The sequence below is a fragment of the Schistocerca americana genome, chromosome 5, assembly GCF_021461395.2.
Source record: "Schistocerca americana isolate TAMUIC-IGC-003095 chromosome 5, iqSchAmer2.1, whole genome shotgun sequence".
NCBI lineage: Eukaryota > Metazoa > Arthropoda > Insecta > Orthoptera > Acrididae > Schistocerca > Schistocerca americana.
Window position 1 is genome coordinate 118,886,738 of NC_060123.1, and position 12,946 is coordinate 118,899,683.

Consider the following 12,946-nt stretch of genomic DNA (forward strand, 5'->3'; position numbering starts at 1 on the left):
ATTGAGCATAGATTTAAGTGTCAGGAAGTCGTTTCTGAAAGTATTTGTATGGAGTGTAGCCATGTATGGAAGTGAGACATGGACGATAAATAGTTAGGACCAGAAGAGAATAGAAGCTTTCGAAATGTGGTGCTACGGAAGAATGTTGAAGTTTAGGTGCGTAGATCACATAACTAATGAGGAGGTATTGAATAGGATTGGTGAGAAGAGAAGTTTGTGGCACAACTTGACTAGAAGAAGGTATCGGTTGGTAGGACATGTTCTGAGGCATCAAGGGATCACAAATTTATCATTGGAGGGCAGTGTGGAGGGTAAAAATCGTAGATGGAGACCAAGAGATGACTATACTAAGCAGATTCAGAAGGATGAAGGTTGCAGTAGGTACTGGGAGACGAAGGAGCTTGCACAGGATAGATTAGCATGGAGAGCTGCATCAAACCAGTCTCAGGATTGAAGACAACAACAACAACAACATACAGTAGGCAATATGAACATACACATGAATCGAATGGTCGAAGGTTCGTATCACTTTGCAATCGCGAATGTAACGTAGAAATTTATAAATCAAAGATTGCAATTAAATAAAATTTGCAGGTACTATCTTGAAGACTTTAAATGAGGGCTACGATAGTAGAATTACTTTTGAGAAATGTTGAACAACAGGGAAACAATAGATTCCTACTGCACGTAATGAGTTATGAACGACAACATACCTCACGAGATATTCACTTCTAACTGCATACTACGTCTTCTCTGTAGAAACCTCGGAAATCTCACAAGATCACAAGTCCGCACTCTGAAGTATTTCTATCTCTCGCAGCCACGCGGAAACCGCTCCAAACTCTAAATCTCTCTCACCACCGTCCGTCCCTCGCGCCTTACTGTCACAGACGGTCGTATGTCCTCTCCCGTTCTCTTCTCCCACTTCCATCTAGTCTCCCCATTCGAGAGCGCTGTGATTGGCTACAGCGCTCCCACCATGTCTTCAAGCCAACACACATTCACTGACATATTGAAGCACATTCAAAATACTGGATTTACATTTAAATAACTTGAAATTAAATAAATATTGCTACAGCTGGGCCATAAACAGATTTGGCATAAATCATGAAATAGATAAACAAATTAAATAAACATTTATCAAACCAATAGCAAGTAAAGTAGGCCACTAACCTAATGTCTCTGTGTTTTCTAAAACACAATAAATAGTTGACAAATTTCTTCATGAATAGTATGTATCGGATATAAACAAAGACAAAGATGAACAAATATATTTATAAGCATGCTGCTACCGTTTTTTCATGTAACTGTGGAATAGTTATTGCCTGGCGGGATCGATAGGAATCGACCACTTTGACCTCCAAACACTCATGTGCTATTATAGTTACACACCTGTAATTTATACGAATTTAGGTTTACACTAATAGCTTTCTGAAGACACATCGATCGACGCAATTGGACCAACCGTTTAGATTTTGGGAAATCGTTGCTGTGTGTTACTTGTATAATTTACAGTCAGATACTAAACTTTAAAATAATAGATATATTGAAAATCTGATTTCACCATCAGAATCGCCGTTCAAATAATGGTACTGTGCATATTTCTTTTTGAGGTATCGTGATTCATCTGACTACTATTAATTTCAATACGAACTGTGAAATTTCTGCCACATTCCGGAGGTAAAATAGTCCCCCATTCGGATCTCTGGACGGGGAGTACTCAGTAGGACGTCGTTATCAGGAGAAAGAAAACTGGCATTCTACGGATCGGAGCGTGGAATGTCAGATCCCTTAATCGGGCAGGTAGGTTAGAAAATTTAAAAAGGGAAATGGATAGGTTAAAGTTAGATGTAGTGGGAATTAGTGAAGTTAGGCGGCAGGAGGAACAAGACTTCTGGTCAGGTGAATACAGGGCTATAAATACAAAATCAAATAGGGTAATGCAGGAGTAGGTTCAATAATGAATAAAAAATTAGGAGTGTGTGTAAGCTACTACGAACAACACAGTGAACGTATTATAGTGGCCAAGATAGACACGAAGCCCATGCCTACTACAGTAGTACAAGTTTATATGCCAACTAGCTCTGCAGATGATGATGAAATTGAAGAAATGTATGATGAGATAAAAGAAATTATTCAGGTAGTGAAGGGAGACGAAAATTTAATACTCATGGGTGACTGGAATTCGAGAGTAGGAAAAGGGAGAGAAGGAAACTTAGTAGGTGGATATGGATTGGGGCTAAGAAATGAAAGAGGAAGCCATCTGTTAGAGTGTTGCACAGAGCATAACTTAATCATAGCTAACCCTTGGTTCAAGAATCATAAAGGAAGTTGTATAAATGGAAGAATCCTGGAGATACTAAAAGGTATCAGATAGATTATACAATGGTAAGACAGAGATTCAGGAACCAGGTTTTAAATTGTAGGACATTTCCAGGGGCAGGTGTGAACTCTGATCACAATCTGTTGGTTATGAACTGTTGATTAAAACTGAAGAAATTGCAAAAAGGTGGGAATTTAAGGAGATGGGACCTGGATAAACTGACTAAACCTGAGGTCGTACAGAGTTTTAGGGACAGCATAAGGGAACAATTGACAGGAATGGGGGAAGGAAATACAGTACAAGACGAATGGGTAGCTCTGAGGGATGAAGCAGTGAAGGCAGCAGAGTATCAAGTAGTTAAAAAGACGAGGGCAAGTAGAAATCCTTGGGTAACAGAAGAAATATTGAATTTAATTGATGAAAGGAGAAAATATAAAAACGCAGTAAATGAAGAAGGCAAAAATTAATACAAAAGTCTCAAAAATGAGATCGACAAGAAGTGCAAAAATGGTATGCAGGCATGGGTAGAGGACAAGTGTAAGGATGTAGAGGCTTATTTCACTAGGGGTATGACAGATACAGCCTACAGGATAATTAAAGAGACCTTTGGAGAAAAGAGAGTCACTTGTATGAATATCAAGAGCTCAGATGGAAACCCAGTTCTAAGCCAAGAGGGGAAAGCAGAAAGGTGGAAGGAGTATACAGAGGGTCTATACAAGGGCGATGTACTTGATGACAACATTATGGAAATGGAAGAGGATGTAGATGAAGATGAAATGGGAGATACGATACTGCGTGAAGAGTTTGACACAGCACTGAGTCGAAACAAGGCCCAAGGAGTAGACAACATTCCATTAGAACTACTGACGGCCTTGCGAGAGCCAGTCCTGGCAAAACTCTACCATTGGTGAGCAAGATGTAAGAGACAGGCGAAATACCCTCAGACTTCAAGAAGAATGTAATAGTTCCAATCCCAAAGAAATCAGGTGATGACAGATGTGAAAATTACCGAACTACCAGTTTAATAAGTCGCAGCTGCAAAATACTAACACGAATTATTTACAGACGAATGGAAAAACTGGTAGAAGCCGACCTCGGGGAAGATCAGTTTGGATTCCGCAGAAATGTTGGAACACGTGAGGCAATACTGACTCTACGACTTATCTTAGAAAATAGGAAAGGCAAACCTACGTTTCTAGCATTTGTAGACTTAGAGAAAGCTTTCGACAATGTTGACTGGAATACTCGCTTTCAAATTCTAAAGGTGGCAGGGGTAAAATACAGGGAGCGAAGGCTATTTACAATTTGTACAGAAACAATATGGCAGTTATAAGAGTCGAGGGGCATGAAAGGGAAGCAGTGGTTAGGAAGGGAGTGAGACAGGGTTGTAGCCTCTCCCCGATGTTATTCAATCTGTATACTGAGCAAGCAGTAAAGGAATCAAAAGAAATATTTGGAGTAGGTATTAACATCCAGGGAGAAGAAATCAAATCTTTGAGGTTCGCTGATGACATTGTAATTCTGTCACAGACAGCAAAGGACTTGGAAGAGCAGTTGAACGGAATGGACAGTGTCTTGAAAGGAGGGTATAAGATGAACATCAACAAAAGCAGAACAAGGATAATGAAATGTTGTCGAATGAAGTCGGGTGATGCTGAGGGAATTAGATTAGGTAATGAGACACTTAAAGTAGTAAAGGAATTTTGCTATTTGGGGAGCAAAGTAACTGATGATGGTCGAAGTAGAGATGATATAAAACGTAGACTGGCAATGGCAAGGAAAGTGTTTCTGAAGAAGAGAAATTTGTTAACATCGAGCATAGATTTAAGTGTCAGGATGTCGTTTCTGAAAGTATTTGTATGGAGTGTAGCCATGTATGGAAGTGAAACATGGACAATAAATAGTTTGGACAAGAAGGGAATAGAAGCTTTCGAAATGTGGTGCTACAGAAGAATGTTGAAGATTAGGTTGGTAGATCACGTAACTAATGAGGAGGTATTGAATAGGATTGCGGAGAAGAGAAGTTTGTGGCACAACTTGAGTAGAAGAAGGTATCGGTTGGTAGGACTTGTCCTGAGGCATCAAGGGATCACAAATTTATCATTGGAGGGCAGCGTGGAGGGTAAAAATCGTAGAGAGAGACCAAGAGATGAATACACTAAGCAGATTCAGAAGGATGAAGGTTGCAGTAGGTACTAGGAGATGAAGAAGCTTGCACAGGATAGAGTAGCATGGAGAGCTGCATCAAACCAGTCTCAGGGCTGAAGACCACAACAACAAACAACTTCAACTTCTTTGTTCTCAGTTCTGCTTCATCTCTTTACTTGGCTTACTGGATGCACTGTCTCATGGTTTGACAAGAGCTTCACACAATTGTTACCTTTCCACATTACTGCCATTATCTCTGTATTCTTGTTGAATCTACAGTCATACGCTCCTCTTCTTCTTCATGCTGTTCTCAGATTCCATTGGACAGTCCGCCATGTTTGGCACTCGCAGCGTGTCTCCTTCATCGACACAGCATGACCATGGAATTCTCAGCCACGCAGCTGGACCTCGAGATGGGCCTACCACTCATACTGAGCTAACCTTCGACATTATTTGACTGCTGCTGGACTGCGGCCCTCTGGGAGGCCCCCGCATGGCCATGCCAACTCCAAACTCAGATTATTTCCAGGGCACCAAACTCCCCCGTTACTTCACATGCCCCAGAAAGTAATAACACCTTTAACACTATTCAACCTGGTGTGCAGCTCATTTGTGATACGATGTTCCTCAAGTAGCTTGGCATCCAAGAACTTTTGTACTTGCGGAACCTTCGTATTCTCCAGCAGAAGAGTACCATTCTGTAGTCTTTTGACAGATTTGAGTTGCCCAGCAAAAGCCTCGAGTGCTTTATGGATGTAAAACAGCGATAGTGTTTCAAAACAACTGTCCACAAGCTTCATAACAACAAGAACATTATCGACCACAGGATGTGGTCTGTTACTTTGGTTACTCGTTGACAAATATGAATCACTTGAACTAGCCACACAAGGCCTCTTAAGATTTTGGGTGATAATACTGCCCAACGACCCTAGCAGCTAAGGAAGAAAGTCCACCCAACTGAGTGCCGTATACCTGGGTAAGCATTATACTAGTGAGGGGCAGCAGGTTCTCCAGAGGTTGCCAGCTAATCATAGCGGTCAGGCCAGTGAAACCAAGATCCCCATTCCCTGTGACATATAACATTCCACTGCCACGTGCATGGTGGTCGCTGGACCATGCCCAGAGTGTACGGTGACAGGGGAATGGTGGCTCTTACTAGGCTTACTAGTCCCCACTCAGGAATCCTGGGGTCGCCAAGCTCGTACCCAGCAAAGGAAGGTGAGCTCCTAAGGGCGAAAACTTTTGAAAATTAGTGGGGGTAAAAACCCACCTTAACACTGTAAAACTGGCATCGTCAGTTTTATCGCTTTTCCTGTCATCTTTTCTGTATGAGACAGCGTTATCAACGACGAACATAGTGAGATTTAAGTGTAGAAACTCACTGACTCATTCTCATCTTTCAGACTGTGTCTCTGACAAATTATTAACATAAACGTGCTAAGGATATGCAAAACCAGATAATTCAGCCGCGCGGTTTAGCCGCGTGGTCTTGGGCGCCTTGCCATAGTTCGCGCGGCTGTCCCCGTCGGAGGTTCGTCCTCCGTCGGACGTGGGTGTATGTGTCCTCCTTAGCGTAATTTAGTTAGGTTAAGTTAGATTAAGTAGTGTGTAAGCCTAGGGAGCGACGACCTTAGCTGTTTGTTTACATAGAAACTTACCACAAATTACCTTATTTCCAAATATTAATTGAACTGTTTTCAACATTGTTGATGGAGCATAATGTTTTGTTCGTGTGCGTAATATGTTGAAAATGGAGCAATTTCGAAGGGGAGAAAATTTCCTTCACGTACTTTGTGTAATTAAAATGCTTCTTTTCCGATATTGTGATCTTTGTGATTTAACCTTTATATGTTTTTAAGACCGTAGATCTCTGAATGGACTAAGTTCGTGGAGATGATACACACGCTCCATTCACCGGCTCCGCTCAATTCACCGCCACCGCTTACCATGATGGTATGCGTGTCTGAGGATAATCATAAACTGAGCGGAGCTGGTTACCATCAAACTAATTTTTATTGTTTTCGGAACTGTTTGTGCTCATGTTTAAAGTACTTTATGTCAGACCGCAGTTCTCATTGAGAATTAGCGTATGATAAACCTCAAGCCCAAAAGGTTGAGAAACCCTGATGTTAATGTACAACCTTCCGGCAATCACTCGCATTGATTTAGCCTCAATTTGTGCTTCACATTACCATCACGATTAATCCTTGCGTGGCTCGTGTTCCCACCATCAAGTATTTTACACCCTGTTTTTGACGTACTTTCATCTGACTACGTTAAGTTAAATTACTACTGTCAGTGAATTGATGCTTTGCCTGACCGTGAGCGGCGTTAACAGTGCGTATCGATATAGCCCATCTCGTAGTATCTTTGCTCGATTGCTATGACTTCTCACCCGTTTTCTGTTGGAAGTTATTTGGTCGCAGTTACAATTGGTAGTTCGTGTCAGGAGTTCGGATAGCGAGTTCGGGATGCGATTTAGCCTGCCAGTTGGTTGGAACGCGTCTGGAGCTCAGTACGGACCTGCCATTTGGGGAGAGGCAATGTGGCGCTAGGGCAGTCGGGTTGGAGCAGCAGTGAGGTCTGCATTGACATGGCTCGCCCTACCGCTGCCGGCATGCATTACTTGCGCGGGGCCACGGTCTTGGTAAATATTCGGTCGGTCGCCCTACCGGACGACGCGTTTTGGTTCGCCAATCGTTCACGAGTCGGCTGTGAGCAAAGCGGCGCTGGTGCAGTCGGGTTGGAGTATCAGCGAGGCCTGCGTCGACATGGCTCGCCCGACAATTGCCGCCACACATCACCTGAGCCGGGCCACGGTCTTGGTGGATCGTCGGTCAGTCGTCCTACTTGACGACGCGTTTGGGCTCCCCGATCGTTCGTGACTCGTGTGTGTATGTATGTGTGTGTGCGCATCGACTCCCAATTTGTCTTCGTGTGCGCTTAGTTACTGTTGGGTATCGATCTGGTTTTCGTGCAAGTGTTTGTCAGGTTGTTTGTGTAGTTGGTGTGTTTTCCTTTGACAAGTTACTTAAATGTTGTCGGCATACCGGCTCTGAGAGTTCGATCGTCTCATCGGGCGTCGTGTAACGGGTTCTCCGAGTGCTTCTGGGCCCCTTAAGTTACCAAGAATTTGGGTCGGTCGTTTCCTGGTGCCGGATGTCGTCTAGCCAGTGGTCGTGTTTCCTCTGCATGCTTGGGTCCGAGCGAGTATTTCCGCCGTCGTGTGTCTGGAAGTGAGTGGGAGACGCACCAGTAGTACAGTCGCTACGGAGCAGCAGCCGCGAACGGGCCAGCGGGCAGTCGGTCGGTTGCTGCGGGCCAGATAAGATATCTCCTCGCGGTGCAGTGGCTAGGTCCGCTACCGGTGCCTGCGCAGTGTCGGAGCGTGCGTGGACCTGTCCCATCGCTAAGAGATTCGTGGTTCACAGACCCAGGACGTCAAAGTTGGGTGGTGGTTTCAACTACCCAAGCCAGGTCTGTTCATGTTTTGGTGGTTCGCTTCGGTGGTCTTGGGGAGGTTTTCTGGTGAGCAACACCGAGTGGTTCTAATGCTGAGATCTAGCCGCCATGCGGTGCCATTAACTCTTTTGGTCGACTGCGATTTTAATGCACCAATGGAATTTTCTGTCATGTGACCCTTAGTGTTTTGATTACCGGCCCTGGACCCTAATGTAATTTTAGGCAGCGTCCTTTCGTCACCTGTTGACGCTGTCCAACATGGTGTGTAATATTGACAGCTAATACGTGCTCCATTGTGAATCATCACGTTTGTAACATTGCAGGTTGGTGTTCTCATGTTCTGATAGACGGGAAGCAAGTTCCTGTTTCGGTTGGTCCGTGGCTGCCCCATGGTTGGGTTCCGAGGTTCAAATGGTTCAAATGGCTCTGAGCACTATGAGACTTAACATCAGAGGTCATCAGTCCCCTAGAACGTAGAACTACTTAAACCTAACTAACCTAAGGACATCACACACATCCATGCCCAAGGCAGGATTCGAACCTGCGACCGCAGCGGTCACCCAGTTCCAGACTGTAGCGCCTAGAACCGCACGGCCACTCCGGCCCGCTGGGTTTCGAGGGATCAAGTGTAGTTGGGCTCACCACCTGTCTCACCTAAGTGAACGAGGGCCGACCGACCTCCCTGGAAGCTTTCTGAGTGCCACTGGTGTTTAATTATCGGTTGTAAGCTATTTTAAAAGCTGGCCTTTTGCCTTTTAAGGTCTATGGTAATATACTCTGAAGTTCTGAAATTTAATTGTGGCCCTCAGCCATTTGTGTTGCACCTTGTATATGTTGCCGTTTGGGTTTTAATTGATTTTATTGCTATCGTAATAAAATTTTTCTTTTTAAGATTTCTTGTTGGCCTTCTGCCTTTAAAGTTCTATGGTAATACGTAATTATTTTATGGACTGCACTCGATAATAAAATAAATAAATAAAATTCTAAAATTTAGGAATTTTATTGTGGTCCTCAGCCATTTCTATTGCACTTTGCCTATGTTGTTTTTTAATTATTTTCTTACTATCTTCATTGGATTTTTTATCTTGTTAATATTTCTTGTTGGAGGCCTTCAGCCGTGAAAGTGTTATTATATTACAATAAATGACAATTAGAAGGAGAAACTGACTTCAACCCTTGGCCCTTTCCACAATCCTATTACCGGGTCGGCCCAGCGAGTTTAGCGGGCGTACCAACGATGTTCGCCGAAAGCAGAAGAATACCCAATGCATGTCTATCACATTCAGCGTGAACAGCACTTTCTCCCCTCGGTCCCCGCCCTTGGCAGTCAGTCGGGAAGTCGCCTCGCCATCGCAGAGCCTTAGTTCGCGACGGCGCCGCCGCAGCGCTGCCCTCCGGTCCGCCGGTGGCCGCGGACTGCGAGTGAGCCGCACTGCGCGCCAGTGGGCGACGGAACGCCGCGGCGGTCGGTCGGTGAGCTGCGTGTGCTGCGGGAAGCGTTCGCGTCCGGCGCCTGACACGCGTGCCGGTCTTCCGAAGTTCCTGGAGCTAGCCGAACGGTGTTCGCGCACACGCTCCGTGCGCGAGGCGAACGTGTAGACTGCCGACAGAATACCACACCTCGTACTAACGGCACACAGTATATACTGGTATGCTTAGTCTGATATTCAGCTTAAGCACTTAACCGGAAAAGTTGATACCACTTAATGTTGATTCGTTTCGGCCCTTATCGTCTTTGAATAACCAGGTCAACTTGTGCTGCGGGATTAAGTCGACATTTCTAACGGTGCTAGCATTATTTCCATTAAATTTTGCAACGGTAATCCCAAATAAAATTTATGTCTTCGTGATTTTAGTTTTTATAAAAATCCACAATGAGTATTCAATATCTTGACGTATAGTAGACTGCTGAGCCCCTAAAGGCTGAAATGCATCACGCTTGTTATTAATAATTATTGTCTTCTGAATGGAGGCGAATTCTGTGTTTTTTTTCCCCGTTAATATTCTATTGAGTTTTTGTTCCGAACTGGGGAAACTAAAGGAAAGTCATTTTCCTGCCTGGCCGGCCGGTGTGGCCGAGAGGTTCTAGGCGCTCCAGTCTGGAACCGCGTGACCGCTACGGTCGCAGGTTCGAATCCTGCATCGGGCATGGATGTGTGTGATGTCCTTAGAACTACTTAAACCTAATTAACCTAAGTTGTATGGGACTGATGACCTCAGATGTAAAGTCCCATAGTGCTCACAGCCATTGGAATCATTTTTTTTTCTCCTTCGTGTGGCATATTAAGACTGCGCGACACTTACTTCTTCAGACGCAGTCTCCATAGTAAAGTACTTTCGAAGATTGCGCTTCAACATAACTATTATTCTCTGAGAGAAAAATCCTCAGGTTTACAATTATTACTCTGAAATTATATATCTGTGTATTGATCAGTAAACGACGAACAATCGGTAGAGCATGGAGAAAATGATAGTGTAAAAGTAAATGGAAAGCGTTAATGTTCCTGGAGATTAGCTCAAACAATGGGAAAGGGAATAACTACAAATATACGAGTATGTCATGTACGGCTTTATGGGTAACTCGTAATACCAACGCCGGCCAGAGTGGGCGAGCGGTTCTAGGCGTTACAGTCAGGAACCGCGAGACCACTACGGTCGAAGGATCGAATCCTGCCTCGGGCATGGATGTGTGTGATGTCCTTAGGTTAGTTAGGTTTAATTAGTTCTAAGTTCTAGGCGACTGATTACCTCAGAAGTTAAGTCGCATAGTGCTGAGAGTCATTTGAACCATTTTTGTATCTCACATGTTAAGTCCCATAGTGCTCAGAGCCATAATCCCAAGGTGATACTCTTCCCGATATATGACCCTCTGGTTACGTAAAAACAATAATAATTATATGATCATTCCCTTCACTTAATTGTAACTCTGCCATTGTTGTACCGCACTGGGATATATTTATAAGAAGCATCTAACGTGGAAGCTTTTGTCACTACTAATAATGGATGAGGTACGATGTGTATAAGAAGGAAGTAGAGGTGGTAAGCAAGTGATTTGCTTATTTTATGATATCTGTTGCTCCATTGTGTACTAGGTGGAAAATAGCGAAAGCCTAACTTGTTTCATTCTGTAACCTTTGTTATACATTTTATTGAGGTGCCAACTCATCAAACATGGCAATTTTAATCATTTTCGTACGTATTTGTCCAGACGTTCACGTCTTTGGGGTTAGAAGAAGCTCTTTAGGTTCTGTGAATAGCTGTTGTTTATTGAAGTTAAAGAAACCTTACAGAAATATATATTTCAGAGGTTCATCTACGTAAAATTGTTATTGAAGTGTGTAATATAGATTCCCAACGTAACCTTACACTCCTGTTACTATAGATATCCATAAGAAGGTAGGGAAGTGCACATTCATTTTACGAGTTGACAAAAAATGTCATAGTGACAAATAGGGTAACAATCCTCGGGTATTAAATAAGTGTTCATTTGTGGGTCAATTTGTTTTTGTAGGTGCCTATACCGCGACTTAATTTGGAAATTTCATGATTATTTGGGCAAAATCACTTGGCTCTGGGAAAGAGTGGGATAATTTAAGGGCTCAAAATTTGTACAAACAATCAGAAAAAAGTTGAAAGATTACCATCTTTTTTTTTTAATGATGGCCGCCGACGGTTGCGTGCGAGATTCAGTAGCCTAAATGACCGTGGTAGGTTGTTTTGTAGATTTATACCATCCTCTGCCTTTATTGCGTATAAACTGCCTGCTACATCCGTTCTGTTCTGCTCTTTGCAGGCCGCGGTTTCCTGCTCTAGCGGGAGACAAAGCAGGTGGTCGCTTGCCAGTCGCCGCGCGCCGGCTGAGTGTGCCAAGCTGCGCTCATTTCCGCCTCGAGAGCGGCGGCTCCAGCCGGGGAAGACAACTACTCCTCCGTCAGCCTGAGGCTTGCTGGCGGCCGAGGTTCACTTGCGGACGGCCCCACTGGCAGCGTCCTGTCTTCTGACATGTCCAGCTCAAAATTTACGCACGAGACACTTCCTGTGAACGTACTGCTGGGACCACTAAGTCACTAACCAGTTTCCTACCATACTTCCAGTGTGTCTACGCGAGTGAAACAAATACCGACGTCATAGCTTACTAATCCTCCAAGGTGAAGGAGAGGTGACAGACACAGCGTAGGCATACAATATGTAGTTTTCAGCAAACGTCGTGCTTCCATTCCAGTGGCTGTTCAAAACCTCTCTCCCAACAGCTCGCAAAGTATCAGGAAAAGCTAATGAAAGGGAAGTACAAGGAATTTGCTACTTCATATTTCACGTAACAGTGACGGAAAAATGCGGATTGACCTGTGTCGCATTTAAATGTTGGACTTGGAATTCCGCGACGTGCGTTCGTCTTACAGGAAGGGCTTCCAGTTTTAACTGAAAAGCAAGAACAGAGAAATTATAGAGGAGACTCTCGTGGGTTAACATAAACGTACACTGGAGGAAGGACCCAAGGATTACGGCGACGGCAATGGACGAAGTAAGTCACGTTCGTCTCGACTGACCACCCCATCGACAACGGCAGACTATGGTGGCGGCCACAGTTGGAGGAATGTCCCTCGTTGCCTGCGCAGCCATCTTCGTGCAACTCGCCTCCATGTCTTCAGTAGCTCTGCAAAGTGAGTACCTGTTACAAATAGGTGGAAAGTACCACTTACGTAATTTTAACATAGGCACGTACGGGGTATTGAAATGCGATTCCGGTCGGAGAAAGAATTTGTTTAAGTTTTTCTTAATTTGCTAGTAACGTATTTACATGTTGAGATGTAACAACAGAAAAGTGGCGGTCTCTATATTATTTTACCAAAAAAGAAACTGGTGAGAAGTATAGCGAAACGAGGTAACCATTAATCTAACATAAAAGCAATAGATGCTTTGCAGTTTGACACTACAGAATATTACTGACGTGGTAATATCACATAACGTCGTTTAATGATAACCTTGTCGCGAACGTTACTGGGACACTCCTAT

The 12,946-nt window shown here is 43.9% G+C and overlaps 1 protein-coding gene across 1 annotated transcript in view; it reads left to right on the forward strand.

Annotated features, from left to right (window-relative positions):
• Positions 1 to 9,408: 9,408 nt before the first annotated feature.
• The window catches only part of LOC124616229 (protein turtle homolog B-like), a 454,186-nt gene continuing 450,648 nt past the window's right edge, over positions 9,409 to 12,946 (forward strand). Inside the window, exons 1-2 of the mRNA XM_047144531.1 lie at positions 9,409 to 9,582; positions 11,727 to 12,594. Coding sequence (XP_047000487.1) covers positions 12,504 to 12,594 — 91 coding nt within the window. The 5' untranslated portion in view covers positions 9,409 to 9,582; positions 11,727 to 12,503. The remainder of the gene's footprint in view (positions 9,583 to 11,726; positions 12,595 to 12,946) is intronic.